This window comes from Neovison vison, chromosome 13 (assembly GCF_020171115.1).
Source record: "Neovison vison isolate M4711 chromosome 13, ASM_NN_V1, whole genome shotgun sequence".
Taxonomy (NCBI): Eukaryota; Metazoa; Chordata; class Mammalia; order Carnivora; family Mustelidae; genus Neogale; species Neogale vison.
This window is the reverse complement of record NC_058103.1, coordinates 134,629,882-134,649,818: the sequence shown is the minus strand read 5'-3', so window position 1 is coordinate 134,649,818 and position 19,937 is coordinate 134,629,882. Positions and strand designations below refer to the sequence as shown.

At 49.6% G+C, this 19,937-nt stretch overlaps 1 protein-coding gene across 1 annotated transcript in view; it reads right to left on the bottom strand.

The window, feature by feature from the left end:
* Positions 1–19,937, bottom strand: part of ADAMTS17 (ADAM metallopeptidase with thrombospondin type 1 motif 17) — a 271,748-nt gene that overhangs the window by 227,425 nt on the left and 24,386 nt on the right. Inside the window, exon 4 of the mRNA XM_044230904.1 lies at positions 18,098–18,141. Within this exon, the coding sequence (XP_044086839.1) occupies positions 18,098–18,141 (44 nt within the window). The remainder of the gene's footprint in view (positions 1–18,097; positions 18,142–19,937) is intronic.

Here is a 19,937-nt window from a genome sequence, read left to right as displayed (position 1 = left end):
CCTTCCCATCAGAGCGCAGATGGAGAGCCTGCACGTCCTAGAGGGGAAATAATCCAAGGCAGTCTTTAAGATAAATACTTCCATCGGGGTAATTTAAGTGCCTTGTATCTAGCGATGGCGTGCCTCATTATTTCCAGCGCTGCGTTACGTTATGGCGCACGCTGCTTTAAATTCTGAACGTGTGCCATCTATCAAAGACAAGAAAATCCCAAAGGCACACTACTTATCATCAGATAATCCAATGGAAAGTTTAATTGAGGCTTCGGTGCAATGCCTCTTGGCAATGACCCCTGCTTCTAACTCTCCGGCTAATGCTCATTTCATTAAAGACATTTCCCAGTGTGCCTGAGCTTCTTACTTCCTAACCCAGCCACTGGAATTGCGCGGATGACAATCTGTTTACAGGAACGAGCGGCACCTCTCAGCTGCTGGCCTGGCCAGGATGGGAGATGGGCACCTATCCGGTTCCTGCCAGGAGACCTTGTTCCCTTCCCCAAGGACTGCCAATGATCGACCCATATTTTTCTAAGTGTTTCACCAGCTGGCCTCTTACGTGGGATTAAAAGGCCTTCTCCAGAGCTGACGTCACCCGATGAGTAATTTCCCAGCATGCTCCTGGCTTTCTCAGGGCACAGGAGGTGTTTGGAATCATTTGCTTGGTTGGTCAGGTGTAGGCTTTCCCTGAACTCACTCAGTCTTGTGCAAAACGGTCTTCTCTTGTCTGCTGCTTTCTTGTGAGCTTTGAGTATACATTTTTCTGGCCTCTGAGTCAGCCACAACTGTATTATGTAATCTCATGGTAATCCCCTGGAGACTTCAATGATGTATAGGAATTCCTCATCAGTTTTCTTCTTCGGAGCCCAAATTTGGGCTGAGCACAGATGGAGAATAAATCCTTGGCATCGTTCTCCTTCATTAGTCTCCACGTCTAATTCCTGAACCTCTGTCCTACTTAATAAACTGCACTTATTCTAGAACGTAATAGGTCAGCAAAAATGAACCAAGGAGGCCTTAGCCCCACTAGAATTGTCTCAAGAGTCAAGACTTGTTTTCTCTCAGCTGAAGTAATGAAGGAATTTATGCTCAGAAGATGATAAGCAGAAAAACTGGGTTGGGCTGGGGATACCTGCCCAAAAGGCAGTTCTGGATTTCACTGCACATTTCTTAAGGCAAACCTTTCTCCAAGAGGGGCGGTACAGCCCCAGACCAGCACAGGGAGCTAAGCCCTCCAGGTGGGGCCCCTGCTTGCAGCGTGGAGTTGAGACAGGAGGCTCAGCTTCTCTGCAACCACCAGCCCACCCCAAACCTGCATCTTCTCCCCCTCCCCCAAAGGCAGAGGTGACATTCAAGTCCTGGGTGTAGACACATCCATGGGCTTTGGAAGCCAGAGGGAGATGGAAACAGTGCCAGATACTGAATGAATTCTCTGGTATTCCAGAGAATACCAGCATCAAGTCATGCAGAGAGGTTACACGTGCTCCCAGTATGCCTGTTCTCTTCTTAATCAAAAACACACTGGAGGGACATAGAGGCTACGTCAGTAGTATCCCTCCCTGCTTGTGCTGGGAAACCTAAGGAGGCCATGAGGGCTATGTGGGCCAGTGTCAGGCCCAGAGTCAGCAGAACAGCATCCTCCCTCCCACTGCCTACCCTTCCAGTCTGCCACCTGACCAGCTACTGCCATGTAGTGGTAAGGGTGATGCAGGCTAATGTGGATTGAGCACACCTTACCTGCAGACCACACGCTAGGCTTCATCTCATCTCATCCTCACAACACTTCTGTGCAGACACTGTTTCCCTTGCCCTTCAGATCTACACTGGAGTCAGCACACATTCAGCCAATGGCCCATAGTTTCACAGGCAGGAGGACCACCTCAGCTATGCCCATGGGAGGCACACCCTTCTTAACCTCCAAGTCCCACTGCACTGTTTTCTTTCTTAAAAGTGGAGTCATCTAAATATTAACAAGTATCAGTTGTGTCTGAAGGTCCTTTATAGAAGATTTAACACATTGTTTTGTTTTGTTTGTTTGAGAGAGAGAGCAAGCACCCACACATGCAAGCGTGGTGTGGAGGGGCAGAGAGAGAGGGAGAGACCCTGACATGGGGCTCCATCTCATGACCATGACATCATGACCTGAGCCAACATCAAGAGTCGGTCACTTAACTGAACACCCAGCCACCCCTGGGCATCCTTTCAAGATGGTAAGAGTCATCAAGGGAACTGAAAAGCCCCTAGCAGTGGGATAGAAGCCCTTAATCTCTCTGGACACCTCTGCCGATTTACTGACTCATTCATTCGGTTATACCATTAACACTCATTAAGCCATCAGGTGCCGGGGCTGGGAATATAATGGGGTCATGAAGACGAAGAAGTAACTTCTTGGGATTGGTGCTCCTGCTGCAGAGGCCGACAGCACACGGATGAACAAATAATCTGGGGTATGGATTAATTGAGTAGGGAACAGACAGCACACCATCCCGGGCCCAGCAAGAGCAGGTGCAAAGCCTTGACACGGCCGCAAGCCTGGCATGGGAGGAACAGGGGGCAGGCACCAGGAGGTGAGGTCAAGCCTGGCAGGGAGGAACAGGGGGCAGGCACAGGTGGGCGAGGCCATGGGCACCAGGAGGTGAGGTCAGTAAGGAAGTCATGGGCCACAATGTTCTGGGGCCCGCAGATCCTTGGATTTTATCCCAAACCACCAGAGGAGTTTAAGCAAGGAACTCACATGATCCTCTTTATGTTTTAAAAGGAACCTTCTGGTTATGACTTAAGAATGAGCTGTCCGGGGGGCCACCATGGAGGCCTGGCAGGTGATAGTAAAAGGCCTGGACGACAGGGGGAGCAGCAGGGGTGCTTAAAGGGGGTCTGATTCAGAATATATTTTGAAGGCACAGCAGGGGAATTGCTGGTAGGTTAGATGTGTCAGGCGCCTTCTGAAACACAGGCCAGTTGACTGTGTTGACAGGCCAGTTGACAGGCCAGTTGACTGCGCCTTCTGAAACAGGATGGCCAGTTGACTCCTAGAAATGGCTAATAAAAATCACAGCCACCATTTTCCATGAGGCAGACAGGCGCCAGGCCAAAGGCTTTACATCCGTTGGCTTACTCACTCCTGATGACCTTGCCAGGCAGGCACCCGTTGTGGAGGGTGCAGGGAAGAAGCCCAAGGTCACACAACAGCAGGGAGGAGAGCCAGGAGGCCTCTAGATTCCCTCCTTCTGCTTCTGAGACCCATCTCCTCGGCCACAGCCATGATCCCTGAGTTCACACTCTCTCTTTTACATGCAGCCTGTACATATCTGGGTGTGGAGGAAAAAGGCGGCTTGGCCCAAAACAGCGACTGTCTTATTGATTTCCTTTTCCAAGATTTAAAAAAACAAACAAGGGGCGTTAGAGAGGAGTAGGGAATTTGGGTAAATTGGAAGGGGAGGTGAACCATGAGAGACTATGGACTCTGAAAAACAATCTGAGGGGTTTGAAGTGGCGGGGGGGTGGGAGGTTGGGGTACCAGGTGGTGGGTATTATAGAGGGCACGGCTTGCATGGAGCACTGGGTGTGGTGAAAAAATAATGAATACTGTTTTTCTGAAAATAAATAAATTGGGAGAAAAAAAACAAACAAACAAACAAAACAAAACAAAACAAAAAACCTCCTGGGGCTTCCACTTTATCTCAAAACTTATGTTTACCTTGGCAACCAGAGCTCTGTGGCAAGGAAATGCTATAACCAGCTCCTGGAGAGGCCGGCCCTGGGGGGGGCCCTGCCACTCTGCTCACACTCCTGCCTCTGCGAGAGGGAGGGAACCCCTCCACTTCCATCAGGAGCCCAGCTGGGGTTGTGGGGAGAGCCGCAGGCCATCCCGGCTGCTCCCAAGGCAGCCCCTCCGTGGCCCAGGCACGGCTGTCGTGTGCTGTTTGATTCTTTAATGAAGGGACCAGAGACAGTAAGAAATATCTGGAATAGTGGGACACCGAACAAGAGAAAAGCGGTGAGAACCTGAGAGAGGGAAGCCGTTAAGTTGAACTGGCTCTTTGAGGGGGAAGTGGGGGGCAAAAACCGCTCATCATTTTCATGGAGTAAAAAAACCAAAACAAACAAACAAAAAACCCCTGGAATGCGTGGGAAAAGTAAAAGGAGCCCCATGTTGTACAAGCAGCACCTTTTGGCATTTGAGGAGAGGGCCCAAATGGCCCCACAGAGGGGCAGGAAGCCAGAAGATTCTCAGCTGGGGGCAGGCTGGAAAAGGAGAAAATGGAAAAGGAGAAATGGCAGAACAGCCTTCAGGGACAGTGTCTTCTTCAGCAGTGACAGGACCAGGACTTTTTTTACCAGAACATTTAGAGCCTGCTAGCTCGGGGAAGGAAGTCAGCGGTGCTGACACTGGGGAGGGGTCTGCGATGCTGCCTCCTGGTTCCTCTCAGGCTGCTGCTGGGCATCTACTGGGCTTCCCTGAGCTGGCAGGTGAAGATCCCCGTGTCCCCTCCCACCCTACACACACACACACACACACACACACGCACGCACACACATACCTGCACACACACGCACACCCAGTAGAATTCAGTCCTCCTGTTTCTCCTGTGCTGCCAAGGCTTAGGTCAGTGGTTCTCAAACTTGAGTGCACATCAGAATCCCGAGAGCTTGCGAAAACAGACTGCAGAGAAACTGGGATGCAGAAGGCCTTGGGTGGGGCCAAGAACGTGCACTTCTACCACCTTCCCCGATGCTGCGAATGCTGTGGTCGGAGATCGCCTTTTAAGACGCATGAGCTCTCAACATCTCTCTTCCTCAACAGCAGCACCCAGGACCTCCGGGTCCTCTTCAGACACCGACTGGGTGCAGGGGGCACAGAAACAAGGCCAACAGAGCGTGCACAGACAATACATTTATGGTGATTTCCCGGCCCTCTCCCTATGCTTCTCATTTCCTTTCCACAGCTGTCACAAGAGAAGGAATCAACATCACGCCCATTTTACAGACCAGGAACCTGAAACATGAGGACAAGAGTAGCCCCGATTTCCCCAGTTAGCAGAGCTGGGATTCTTCAAAACAGGCCTGGAGAAAAACCAGAGGCCATGCTGGAAACTTCCACTCCCTCCTGGCCCAGGCTCAAATCACACAGATCACAGATCAGGGGTCAGGCTGGCCCACGCTGGCCCGCGTGCAACCCGGGGTGAACTCAGCCTTGGCTCCTTCATCTGTCAGGATCCTGTCCCTTCGACATGAGGTGCCAGTGTCAACCCTCAGTCTCAGCTGTCCTCGCTCACAGTGTGACTCCTGCCTGAGGGGCCGTCACCCTGACATGCTCTGGAGCATGACCTAGAGCCCTTTCCAGAAGACCCACACAGTGACAGGCTGGGGACAGCTGGGCAGGAAGGCCTGCGGCCCACTGAAAGGAGGCACATGGGATGTGCAGAGCAGCCGCCTTCATCAGGGCTCCCCACAGGCACATGGTGGGGGCAGGGGGGGAACAGGCCTGCGGGAGCAAGTCGAGATCTTCTACGAAGAGGGAAACTGAGGACTGCTGAGTTTGTGAAGCAGCATGCCCAGTGTCAAGTAAACAACAGCATGAGGACCCAACCCAGGTCGGACTGTGGCTGAGAAGCAGAGCCAGAGGTCCTGCGAGAGGAAGGCAGAGGGGGAGAGGGCTGGGGGCGCCCTGCTTATCCCCACTGCGGGACGGCTGTGCACCCGGGAATGCTTCCGTTGCTCTTAGAGATTAATACCCCTGGCATGGTTGAAATCAACACCTCTAGAAGCCCTTGCAGGCCAAGGAGATTGCAGGCGAAGAGTCTGACTGCCCAGTCACCCTCTCACCCAAGTCTTCGGCCACTCCAGCTAAGATCTGAAGTCCCACCCCCACAAACCCCGATGACCCTTCCCTCCTTCTCCTCTTCACCGAGGATCTCTACTCCTACTCTTGAGTTTATGTCTAGATCACACACAGCCATCCGCTCTGCAAAAATGTCAGTGCCACAAAGACAGGTGCCTTGGTTTTGCACCTCCAGTGTCCCCAGGCTTGAAGCCATGCCTGGCACATACGAGTACTCAAGGAATGTGTACGAGTGTAAAGCCTGGAGAAGCAAAGCGTCCGTGAGGACAAAGGTCTATTCTGAAAAGACTGCATGATGGAGACCGGGAAAAGAAGGCTGTGCTGGGCACACATTATGATGGGCAAGCGATACTTGTAGGAAGAGAAAACCAAATGGGCACAGATGTGGCAAGAGAGTTAGGAGTTAAACCCTCAGGCTTTCCAGTGAGTTCTTTTAATGCCAGCCATCACTTATTAATGGTATAATCCCAGACAAGAAATGTATCCTTTTGGGGGCTCAGTTTCCCCATCTACTCACAGGAATGATGATACTTCAGTTAAAAGGCTATTGGAAGGCAAGATAGAGTTTAGAGAAAAGACTGGAATTGCACTGTCTGGGGTCAGTGTCTGGCTCCACCACTCACCACGTGGTGGGGGGCTCTGTGGGCAAGTTAGTGATCGCCCGTGCAGCAGTTTCCCCACACAGAAAACCTGTGGCACTTCCTCAGAGAATCAGAAGGATTAAAGGAATTACAAGCATGCAGCATCTTCCTCCAAAGTTCCTGATAAACAGGGGTGGCAGCTCTGTCACCACCGGACAACAGGACAAGCAGCGGCACGAACGCCATCTACCCAGCAGGGGCTGGTGCGGGGATAGAGCAGGAGGCTCTGTTGAAGGCAGAGCTCCTCCCCAGTCCAAAGGGGAAGTTCAGAGAAGGCTTGGATCTTGGCACCGCTCCCGGGCTTGTGAGGTGCTAAACCGTCACCCGCCACTGCCTGCTACGTGCCCCATGTTTGCGTCCCCCTCCCCCGAAGTCATTTATGGAAGCCCTGATCCCCCAGTGGGGTGCTTTCAGGAGGTGGAGGCCTTTGGGAGATGATCAGATTTAGAGTAGTCATGGGGCTGGCCCCCAAGGTGGGACGAGTGTCCTCATAAGCAGAGGGAGACAGACCAGGCACACGGGCTTGCTCTCCACCATGAGGACACAGCGGTCATCAGCAAGCTGGGAAGCTGGACCTCAGCAGACACTGAATTGGCCAGGCACAGACGACGATGACCCGTGGTCCCCAAATATCAGTGGTAACGATTTCCTAAGTCTCAGTTGCCTGCATGGTCCAGTCTGGCCCAGGAACTGAAGCCCAAACAGCACACCTTGATCTGGGACTTCCCAGCCTCTAGAACCGTGAGAACAAACATCTGCGGTGGCAGCCGGCCAGCCAGGAGTGTTTTGTTAAAGCAGCCCAAGCTGGTGAAGACACCGGTGACTAAAGGGAAACGGAAGGTGGCTGAAGTGCTAGAAAAGTCTACCTTTTGTGGAAGTGAGCAGAGAAGAAGGGAGCCCCAGAGAAGGAGGGAGCCCCAGAGAAGAGCTCTACCACCACAGAGGCTGGTACCCTGTCCACATGTGGATGTCTACAGAGCCGCTAGGCTCCCTGAGGTGCCTGGCGCTGCTGGACGGAGGGCCAAGGCCCTGCAGAGAGAATGTCCCCAGGAAGAGCGTGGATAAGGACACAACGCCCTTATTTACTCGACTTGATAAAGAGATCAGATCAGAATCCCACCCATTGAGGCCTCACTATGCGGGAGATAGCAAGCCTTCCAGGAGAAATAAGCCCTACCCTCAGGATCAGCCCAGGACTCCGACCCTCCTAACCAGAACCCAGCCCGTTCCCAACGAGGACTCAGTCCCTTCCCAGCCAAAACTCAGCCCCTTCATGATGATGGCTCAGCCGTTCCTAATCAGGACTCAGTTCCTTCTAACCAGGATTCAGCCCTTCTTAACCAGAACTTAGCCCCTTCAGAACCAGGCTCAGCCCCTTCCAAACCAGGCTAAGCCCCTTCCTAACCCAGACTTAGCCCTTCCTAACCAGGACTCAGCCCTTCCCAGCTGGGACTAGCCCTTCCTAGCCAGGACTCAGCCTTTCTGGTGAAACAACAGAACCCCCTCCCCCCACAACAGCACTTGTCAGGAAATTCTGATCCAAGTTGTCTATGCCAATAATTCCAAAGGCTATTTCAATCCAAACCCTAAATAACAGCCAGGCCCAGATCTGGTGTCTGCAACAGAACAGACCCACAGGCTGGCCTGACATAACCTCCAATCCCTGTCCTGAAGCACTCCTAAGTCTCGAGCTGCATATTTGTAGAAACTGAGCTAGAAAACTCAGAGCCAACTTTCAACTTCCCTCAGGGGAGCTGGGGATTCTTCAACTTAAGGAGCTCACAAAGACCACAGGATTCTGGTAAACCACCTGCAACATACAAGCAACAAACAAACATTCTTCCCCTTCTGCATCCGGAAGGTCACACACACCCTCCCCTGTGGTTAATTCTGAGCACCAACCACATGGCTTGAATGGGACCAACCCCAGCTTTCTACACCATGAATCCAACAGTTGAGCAGTCACTGAGAAAGCGAACTCTTGGCTCAACTGTAAAGTAATGACTTTAATGCCAGACACAGATGACGATGGCCCACAGTCCCAAAGTACAAGTGTAACACTTCACTAAGTCTCCATTGTCTGCCTGGTCCAATCTGGCCCAGGAATCCAAGCTGAAAGAGCACACTTAGCAACCAAAGAAACTTGCAGAGAGCCCCCTAATCCCTACATGCATCTAAGAATATTAAAGAAGGCTCTCTAATTCAGCCCCCCAGCAATGCTTCTTAGAATGCTCTCTCCTCTCTTCACTCTTCCCTGAACCCATCCCAATCTCTACAGGTTCTTTTCCTCCTTCTTCCCTGCTATGCCCTGCATACTAGCCAGGGTCCTACAGCCCCTTGCCTCCCACCAGGCCCCCCAGGAAGGGAAGCATGAGAACCCCCTTCTCTGGGATTTGTACTTCTCTTGTCCTGACTGTTTTCCTAGAAGAAATCTCAAGAAGAAGGGGGTAGTGAATAACATTCATAACTTTGCTCTTTTGGTCATCTCGCTTTAAAAAAAAAAAAAAAAAAAAAGCCACCAGGGTGGCTCAATCCGTTAACCATCTGCCTTTGGCTCAGGTCATAACCCCAGAGCCCTGAGATCGAGCCCCACATCGGGCTCCCTGGTCAGCAGGGAGCCTGCTTCTCCCCCTGCTCCTCATCCTGCTCTCATACTCTTTCTTTCTCTGTCTCTCTCACTCAAATAAATAATTTTTTTAAAAAATTTTAAAATTAGGGGCGCCTGGGTGGCTCAGTGGGTTAAAGCCTCTGCCTTCGGCTCAGGTCAAGATCCCAGGGTCCTGGGATCGAGCCCCGCATCGGGCTCTCTGCTGAGCAGGGAGCCTGCTTCCCCTTCTCTCTCTGCCTGCCTCTCTGGCTACTTGTGACCGCTGTCAAATAAATAAATAAATCTTTAAAAAATATATTTTTTTAAATTAAAAAAATTGTAGTAAACTATATATGGCATAAAATTTACTATTTTCACCATTTTTAAGTATACGTTTCAATAGCATTAAATACAATCACATTGTGGTGCAACCACCACCATCATCTATCTTGAGAGCTTTCTCATTCTTCTTTTTTTTTTTTTTTTTAATTTTCTTTATTTGAGACAGTGACAGAGTGAGTGAGAGAGCACACGCAGGAGAGGCAGCAGAGGCAGAGGGAGAAGCAGGCTCTCTGCTAACTAGGGAGCCTGATGCAGGGCTTGATCCTGGGACCCCTGGGATCATGACCCAGGCTGAAGGCAGATGCTTAACCAACCTACTCTGTCTTCATGATTTTGATTCTAGAAATCCCACATAAATGGAATCATATATTATTTGATTTTTGTGACACGCCTATTTCAGTTAGATAATGTCTTCAAGTTTTATCCATGTTATAGCTAATCTCAGAAAACCCTTCATTTTTTTAAAGATTTTTATTTATTTATTTGACAGACAGAGATCACAAGCAAGCAGAGAGAGAGGAAGGGAAGCAGGCAGAGAGCCCGATGTGGGACTCAATCCCAAGACCCTGGGATCATAACCTGAGCCGAAGGCAGAGGCTTTAACCCACTGAGCCACCCAGGTGCCCCAAAACCCTTCATTTTTAAGGCTGAGTAATACTCGGGCATATCACACACGATATTTTATCTGTTCACCATTCAGGGGGCACCTGACTCACTTCTTTGTGAATAATCCTGCTAAATATGTGAGTGTACAAATATCTGTTCAAGTCCCACTTCTCTTGGGTATATGCCTAGAGAAGGAATTCCCAGATGATATTTTTATTTTTTGAGGAACCGCCATACCGTTTTTCATAGTAAATGAACCATACCTTTCCGAGAGAGGTACACCAGGGCTCCCCTTACCTCCACATCCTCCCCTTCACGTGTATTTTCTGGGGTTCTCTCAGGCAACAGCCATCCTAATGGGTGTGATCAATCATTGCATTTCACCCTCAGAATAACCCTGGGTAGGCTTACTCCCGTTTTATAGATGAGAAAACAGAGCTGGAGACTTTAGATGACTCACGCAAGGGCAGGGGCGGAGGCAGGACTTGAACCCACGTCTAGCTGCAGGGCTGATGCTCAGACTACCACACTAAGCCCGCTGCAGCCCAAGGCTGGTTCAGTGTTCACTGTGGAGGTGACAGGGCTCTTTGGGTGGTACAAGGGACCACCATGAGGGTCACACTGTAATGAAAGCAGGGTGGAAGTCCTTCTCTGATTCCCCGTTCCCACTGGACCGGCAGCACACATGAACCGGGCCCCCTCACCCCCGGGCCAGTCCTCGGGCTCTCAACACGTGGGAAGGCGCACAGGTTCCCAGAATGCATCAGGACTCACAATTATACAAAAGGCATCTCATGAAGACCTCGTTTCCTTTTTATGATTCTACCCCCACCCTGCCCTCCATTCCAGGAGGGTTTTTGGTGGTTGTTCCTAGCAAACCTAATAAATGGTCGGGACTGAATGAGAGTTGCATGCCTGGAGGAAGGGCCACACCAATAATGAGGTGAAGCACCCCACTTCATCCCCAGCTGATCCCAAAGCCCTCCTTCGGCCGTGAGGAACGGAGACACAATGGAGACGGACAGATCATGCCTCGGTCCATGATAAATGATGGGGGCCAGTTGTGGCCCGCCACCAAGGTCACCTCAAGTATCAGAGCCACCTGACTAGAAGGCCATCTGTTCCAGAATCCCCTTCAAGCCACCTGAGTGCAGAACCTGGAAAGGTGCTAGTCGGCAGTCTTGGGAAAGGACACCCTCCCTAAGGCATCCGCTTTCTGAGATGAACACAGAAAGGGGCTCCAAAGCCTGCATGTGAAGGACCACAGCTGGAAACCTTGCAGGGGCCAGGCGCTCTCGCACTCAGCCCTCTTGCTTTCCAGCCCAAGAGGCAATCAAGCACGGCTCTGCGTTTTTGTTGGTCTCTGGATCATTCCAGAATAAACAGAGCCGCAATCTCCAAAGGGCTGGCAAAATCCTACCCTGTGCAAAACATACCCACGTATTTTTTACCATTTTAAAATGTATCTCGGCCATTATGTAACCTTAGACATGACCCTGGCACAGGGAAGAAGAAAAGCTGAATTTGGTCCCCCGGGGCAACTGGTTTCAGAGGGGACTTCCTGCCAAGTCCCCAGAAGAAACCTCCCGCCCTGGGTTCTTGTGTCGGCGCCAGGGCCGGCGGGCCTCGTCGGGGCGGCTCCCTCCTGGGGAGCTTCCCAAAGTCTGTGAGCACAAAGGAAGCCCCTCCAGACTTCAGGGCAGAGGAAGTCCGTACACCTACTACACACTTCCACTGTACGTGCACGCACTTGGGCATGTGTGCATGTCCAGGTATGTATATATGGATATATGTAGGTGCATGCGCATGCGTACACACACACACACACACTCCTTCACCTTTTCATTCTCTCCAGTCACTATCTTTGTGTCACACACAACAGGACAGCCATACAGAGGTAAACAAGCAGGAGATCCCCTCCCCCAGGGCCATCACCTGCTTTAGGCATGCAGGCTCCAACAAAGGTTTTTGGAAGACCCTCTCCAACATCATTTTTGAGAACCTACTCTAAACCTACATGGGAAGCTGGACAGGGGAGGGAAGAAGTCAGCCCCCTGAAGTACCTCCTATTTAGCTTTCCCAGATAATTTCTGTTGGCTGAGAAATCCAAGCTAAATTTGCAGGGAGCAAAGCCCTCACATTAACAGAATGCAACTTTGCTAACTCTCTTAAGGGCATGGCCAATTTTTTTTCTTTTTTAATCATATGAGGAGGAAGGCAGCGCTGGCCCAGAGAATCTGAATCCCTGATTGCTAGATGCATGCCTATTTGATTTACAAAATTGAAGCCTTTCATAAAACCTCACACACACACACACACACACACACACAAATCACAAATCATGGTCAGGAGCCTAACTATAAATACCGATCTAAACCCTGAAAACAATGAACTTGCTGAAGACCTCAGGTCATCTGATTCGGGACAACTAATATATCATTGATTGTTAAGCCTTCTCTTCTGGAAGCCTCTCAGGGTAGACACAAGGGACACAGTGCGGGTCAGCCTGACAGTAGGGCATCATGAGGTGGGGTTAGAAGGAAGACACATCAGACCTTGTTCCCTCAATGGAGTAACTGTCCTTCGGGGACAGACATCTGAGACTACTTTTGACAAACAATTCCGAAGCAAAACTGAACCCTGACTTCTGTGAGGTCAGAAGGAATAACGAAATAAAGCAAACAAACCCACAGGAAAGCTCTTGGAAGCAAACCCGAAGCTTGGCCTTACTCGTAAAACTTTTTTATTTTTATCTTAAAATTTTTATCTCAAACTTTTTTATTTTTATCTCATTTTTATCCAGCTGCATTCAGCACACAGAACCTTTGACGCCTCTACCATTCAAAACTGCCCTCACTGAGTGAAGACTTAGCAACACCAGAAAAATGCAATAAATTAATAAATAAATAAAATGTGCACTCTGAAGGACATTCCACAAAGTTTTTCAGTTTTTCAGCCTCAGCACTAGGACTGGACCAACCAAAGGTCCTCCAGGGTGATGAATGTGGGGGGATAAAGGACAGCCAGAGGGATGCATTTTGATGTTTTTTTTATACATGCATAGTAGCAAGACGTTCTTGCTGAAGCCCTGAGACACGACACAGTTCAGAGCATCTCCTCCTTGACACTCTTATTTAATAAAAACCCAACAGGGCAGTGTTTCAACACTAAGCCCCACTCACCCTCGTCTCTCACTGGTTTCCCAGCAAATGTTCCTTCCATGGTCTCACGGAGGCTGCCCTGAAACAGACTTCCAAAGCAGATACCTCATTCCCCAAAACCTTCATCCTGTGGGTGATGGTCCTTCTCGCACTTCCTCCCTCCCAGACAGACTCGCTCTGTGGAGGTCAGTGGCCATATCCATGAAGCCCGCGCTGGGCTGCCCCCGACGTCTCAAGGAGCTCAGTGCCAGCACTGTGGGCCACATAGGGATACCAAAGTTCAGGGACAGCCATGGGGACCTCTGTCCAAACAGCAGGGTCCCAGTGTGTGGACCAGTCTCAGAGCCCCTCAGTGGTATCTCCCTGGTCTCATATATTCAACATTTCACGAGGCCGCTGAGCACGTCCCTTGTCTTTAGTGCAGGATTATCATGTATCCCATCCCTTGTCTTGGCAGCAGTAGGGGAAAGGAGTTTTGCCATTAATTAAAAAAATGACAGCAAGCAAGGAAAAACACTAATGCCAATACTTAGAACTAAATTTGTGAAGCTTGAATAAGGTTGTTGTCCGGAAAAAAAAAAAAAAAATCACCGCAGCTCAGTTTACAGCTGAGGCGAGAACCAGGACAAACGCCACGTAACTCAGGTGTGTCTGGTCATCCAGGCTGCTCAGGCACCACCTGCAGATGCCCAGAGGCATGTGTGCTGGGAAGTGGAATGTGAAGGGCCAACAGAGGCTTTCAGAGGTCTCACCCCTTCACACTCCTTCTTACTTAGGACAGCTTTTTCCTCGGGATGAAGCAATTCAACAGAGAAAAAGCCCACACCCCCACAAAGGTAAGGTTTTAAATGTACAAAGTAGGGACCATCCAGTGAGGGCGCAGCTGTTTCTCTTAGCGATGAAGCTGTTTTTCTAGAACCTTCTGCCATAAGCGTTGCCTTTTCTCCCTGTACGTGTCTTCCTACAAGGTGGAGATCAGCAGGACCCCTGTGCTGCCATCCCTTCTCTTTCCACAGTGGCCCAAACTGGCAGAGCTGGGAGGAAGGGTCCATCAGGTATGACTGTTTTAAAAGCGTGTTCACTCATCTGCACAGGCCAGCTCCAAGCCAGGGAAGTGGGGCTTGATGAGGCCACTCCCCCTCAGGGGTCAAGACTACTTCAGAGTTTAGGGCCAGGGAAGCCCTCCTTGCCTACGTCAGTAGGACCCCGGTAACATGCATAGATAGTAAGCTGCAGACACATGGATTTCTCATATTTCAATCTTCATGAAAGATCAGGGATGCAGTGGACATTGGTGGTCCTGGATTGTCTGGCATCCATCCTTCCCCCTGGCTAAAGCACACTGACTGCCCTCTGGAGAACTCCTTCCCGTGTTATTGCCCCCCCCCCACCCCCGGTGGAAGCCCAAAGAGCCAGAGCCTCCTTACCCCCCTACAGATGGGTTGAGGAGCTGCAGGTCACATGACCTAGGGCATGACCAGGAGCTGGTGACAAGCAGATGGAGGCGATTCCCCACCAGCCCCACCACTGACCTCTGCATGGCGTCTACAGCCTCCCCTTCCAGGGCTGCCTGGGGTGCTGTGTTCCAACCAGATCTTGCACCTGCATGGGCAGCCCACCTCTGGTAAATGCCCTTTATGCCTGTTCCTCACAATCAGGATCCTGGTCTGCTGAAATGGGCGCATGCACACTGAGCAGGAAAAGTATTTCTTAACAGAGCCCCAAACTCCACTAGCTACCTGGGGGTTCTCCGCATGAATCGTTCGAATTTCACTCTGAAATCTATTTTAAGCTGCGTTTTAAGACAGTAGTTAAAATGTTTACAACAGGAGCACCTGGGTGGCTCAGCTGGTTAAGGTATTGCCTTGGGCTCAGGTCATGATCCTGGAATCCCAGGATGGGGTCCTGCACAGGGCTCCCTGCTCAGCAGAGAGTCTGGTTCTCCCTTTGACCTTCTCTGTCTCATGCTGTCTCTCTCTCTCTCAAATAAATAAAGAAAGAAAATCTTTTTTTAAAAAAAAGTTAGTAACTGCACATTTCCTTTGGGGGGGGATAGTGGCTGGGAGGGGGCATGAGATAATCTTTGAGGGGGCTGATGACATTCCATACCTTAATCTGAGCAGTGGTTTTGCGGACACAGGCATATGACTGTACCACGGTGTGGATGTGCTTAATGTCACTGAACTACACACTTAAAAATGGCTAGGATTTTATGTACAAATTTCATGTTATATATATTTACTACCATTTTCTTAAAAGAGAATTCAAAATGCTGCTTTAGAACTATTTCAGTAGGGGCACCTGGGTGCCTCAGTGGGTTAAAGCCTCTGCCTTCAGCTCAGGTCATGATCTCAGGGTCCCGGGATCGAGTTCCGCATCGGGCTCTCTGCTCAGGGGAGAGCCTGCTTCCCCCCTCTCTCTGCCTGCCTCTCTGTCTACTTGTGATCTCTGTCTGTCAAATAATTAAACAAAATCTTTTTAAAAAAATATTTCAATAAATATAACAACAACAACAACAAAAAGCACAGGTATAAATTAAAAATCCACCAAGACTGGTACCTTTTGCTGTATGTACATAAGTTCATACCCGAATCAAACCAAGAAAGCAAACAGAAAACACTATTATGTGCCAAATTACAAAAACACCAGCAATCCCCAAGCTTCCCTGGTTTCTCAAGGTGCCACATTCTCCCATTTTCTGTAAAACCAAGGGCACAGCCCCTCCTGCTAGAGCCTGACCCTGAGATCTGAAGGCAGCTGTTCAAAATCTCTTAGCACTGGCAACCACATACCTATGTGATTCAGATTATTTTTCCATTCTGCGGAATCAAAACAAATACAAAAATAAATTGGATGCTGGAATGACAAAATTATAGACTTGGAATACAGATACATGGTAGCCGGGGGTTAGGGAAAGGAAAGGGGGGAGGGAGAAAAAGGAGATTTACAGGAGCAGCCCCAGCGAGCTGTTGGGAGGTGATGGGCCAGTTCTGCTCCCGACTGTGTTGGTGGCTGGATGAATTTACATACATAATAAAATGGCATAGAACTATATGTAAAAACACACCCCAAAACGGGATTCATGCAAAAACCCCGTGAAACCTGAGTAGAATCTGTAGCCGAGCTCACTGTACCGTGCCAATCAATTTCCCGGTTTGGAAATAAACTACAGTTACATAAGTTGCAACCGTGGGAGAAAGCAGGGTGATAGGTACAAGAGACTTAGCTCTGAATTTCTTTGGCAACTTTCAACGATTCTGTAATTATTACAAAATAAAAGGTTAAAAAAATTACAGAAACAAATTGGATGAGACTGCTGTAAGTCTGCCATAACCCCAGCTTTCAAATTTTTCTCTTCATGGAATCACTGTTGTTCTTACAAACTGACTTGATAATAAGTACAAATAAGTTATGGCATGTTAAAACAAAAGCACTGTGTAAGTTTTTTTTTTTTTTTTTCCCCCAGAGGAAGGGATTCATTTCCTTTTTAGAAGCTGAACATCACTGAGGTATTGGAAAAGAGGATGCAATAAAGAAGTACGAGAGGGGCGCCTGGGAGGCTCAGTGGGTTAAAGCCTCTGCCTTCAGCTCAGGTCGTGATCCCAGGGTCCTGGGATCGAGCCCCACATCGGGCTCTCTGCTCTGCAGGGAGCCTGCTTCCTCCTCTCTCTCTGCCTGCCTCTCTGCCTACTTGTGATCTCTGTCTGTCAAATAAATAAATAAAATTTATTAAAAAAAAAAAAGAAGAAGTATGAGACAGGGCTGGTTCAACCTTGTGCTAAGTGGCTATCACAGAAAGAATGATTACAACTGGTCCATGCAATTAAAAGATTTTATGGAGGAAACAGACACACACACACACACACACACACACACACACCTGGGAGGTCATGCAAGGACACCAGCAGTGTGCAAAGTGTCAAATGAGTAGTGTTATGGACTGAATGGTGCCCTCCTCTCCCTGAAGTTCATATGTTGCAGCGCTAACCTCCAATGTAAATGTATTTGGAGACAGGGCACTTAAAACTGTGCTAGGACTCCCTAGGAAGCACAGGTTTTTAAACATTTGAATCCCACGATAGTATGTATCTATCAATCCTATGCTGTTTACCAACAATTCTAAGCATGTCACATTCAGCACATTCAGCACATTCTTGCTCTCGGTGGCTCTCATGGAAAATAAAGGTGTGTGCCCCAGCAGTCAAAATTGGAAACCGTCTTGATGTTTCCTTTGTGAAGCAAGCACCCTCTTCCTACGGCTCAAAAACTGGTTCCAAGTGGAAACCTATGAGCTGTCAAGAACAAGCCACAGACCAAGAAGGATAGAAGAGAAGGGAAGATGGCCAACGGAAAGCTAGGGGAGGGAGTGAAGGTAGAAGAGGGAGGGAAGGGGGAGAAGGAAAACGTTTCTTGCCGTGATGTGTGTTGGTCTTGGGACCTTGTAACCAGAAAGCAATAGCCTGGTGTCCAGCCTGGTGGAGGAGGCTATAACCTCACACCCACACAGTCCCACTTTACTGCTTAGGCCTTTGCCACATGCATGAGAGTCAACCGGGAAGCTCATGACAACAGTGTAACGTCGTGGGGTCCTTGCCTATAAGAGAGACCAAGAGGCTCAGAGCCAAGCGTGCCCCCAACCACGGTCCCCTTGAGACAACCTGGGGGCACCTCCCGTAGCTTCACTTTTCCTGTCTTCCTTATTCAGCATCTGTCTTGATGCCTTCTGCCCTGAGCAACCTCCATACTTCTCAGGAACAAAAGAGGAAGTCAAATGAAGTCACAGAACCAATTTACAAGAAAAGAGGCAACAGGAAAGGCAGGGTCTGTCTGAGGAGAGCTCCTCCAGGCTGGAAATGTTACCAGGTTTCCAGATTATCACGGGGTTCAGCAGCCCCCTAAGTGATTATTCTGCTTCTAAACTTACCAACGGTGTCACACGGTTCGTCTTTGTGTACGCAGAAATCTGTCCTAAAGAAAACAAAAACACACAAAACACAAAGACAGACATGGTCAGGTGTATGCAGTAGCCCCCAAGGATGGGAGAAGAAATCACTGTCCGTTAAGCTTGACTGGTCGTCCTGCCCATAGCAATGCTAGCCATTGGCCAAGAGTAACCCGTCCACGATGTTCCCAACTGGTAGGCCCAGTTACCCCACCCAAAGTACTCTACCTAACACCTGGTTGCTGGGAGGTCTCCCTCCAACAACTGTGGAAGTTCTGGAAAAAGAGGTTTGCAAGTCGTGTATCAGAGACAGTCCTTCTTCAGGATCATCAAACTATGGTGACTTCCCCAAGCGACTCTACTCAGGCGGCGACTGGCTTTAGATGCTGAAGTGGTCATGTAGCACTTCCATGAGAAGACAACGGAAAGCGATTTCTTCAAGTTATATCCTTTAAAGCTTCCCAGGATCCCCTGGGGCGTGTGGCTATGTAGGAAGAGCAAATTTGCTCAAAAGCTCATCCAGCCCCAGGGGTTCACTATGGCCTCTAGCTACTCATGTTTGGAACAATGGGTCTGGGTCCTTCTTTACCAAAACCAGAACATTCCCACAGTTAGGGGCTGGCCTGATTACTGGTTGCCTGAGACACGGCAAGGAGAGCAATCGCCTGGTCTCCCCACCTCCCGACCCCAGGGCCCCGTGTTTGCCTTCTCAAGGGGGCTGGGGGCTGTGCTGACAAAAAAATGCCCACTCCCTTAAACTCCTCAGGTTTAAAAGGTGTGTTCTGAAGCCACTCGCTCTCATTTTAAAGTTCTTCTGAGAAGGAAGATGGGGCCAGCCAGACAAGGTGGGCACTAAGCCAAGTTGTGAAAGAAAGTGGCAGGTCCAGGTTGGGCCACCTTTCCCCTTTCAGACACCCTGGCATCAGTGTCCTCAATTCCTCTGTCAAAAGCTCTTCTCAGGGAAAGATCTGACCTGCCATTCACAGTGGGCCCAATGACAGAGAAGGCAGTGTGTCAGTGTCCTAACCTAAGTCTATAAGGTCACCTTCCCTCTGCCTCCGCATCAGTCCCTCTGACACACAGCATGTTCTGTGTATTTACCCCCAAACGGTGACCCACACCTGACCCTTCTTAGTGCCAGGTGGCCTCCTGTGGAAATGGAGCAGAGCCTGTGTTCCCAACTCTGGCTTTGCCTCGGGCTCACCTGAGGGGAGGTCTGTCAAAGGTTCCACCTCCAACTCAGACCCACAGATTCTCCTCGGGGTCCTGCTCTACAGAACCAGATACACTGGGCAGCCTATGAGCGCAGAGGAGAGGAGGGGGCAGCTTTGAACCCGTGGCCCCGCAACTGGTCAGAGAAACACCGAGGAGAAGCTGGGGCGAATACTGTCAGCAGCTCACACAGCTTCTGCTCACTGCAAGTTTCTAATTTTTTTCCTGACAAACCTCTATGTTTGACAATCAGTTTGAAAATCATTTTAACAAAGGGAAAAAGGAAACCTTCAAGAATCCCACATTTGGCAGAAAAAAAAAAAAAAAAGAATGCTACACTTGTCACAATCCCACTCTAAAACCACAGGAACTTGCACAGGAAGGGAGGTAGGATAACCACAGGAGCCATAAAAGGAAGCCTTGATTTTTTTCTGTCAAATTGACCTTTTAGTATTTCTGTATCCTTTGGGTAAATACCCAGGAGTGAGAATACAAAAACACTAATCCAAAGGGATACATGCACCCCTATCTTTAAAGCAGCACTGTTTACAATAGCCAACATATGGCGCAGCCCAAGTGTCTATGGATAGAAAAAGGGATAAAGATGTGC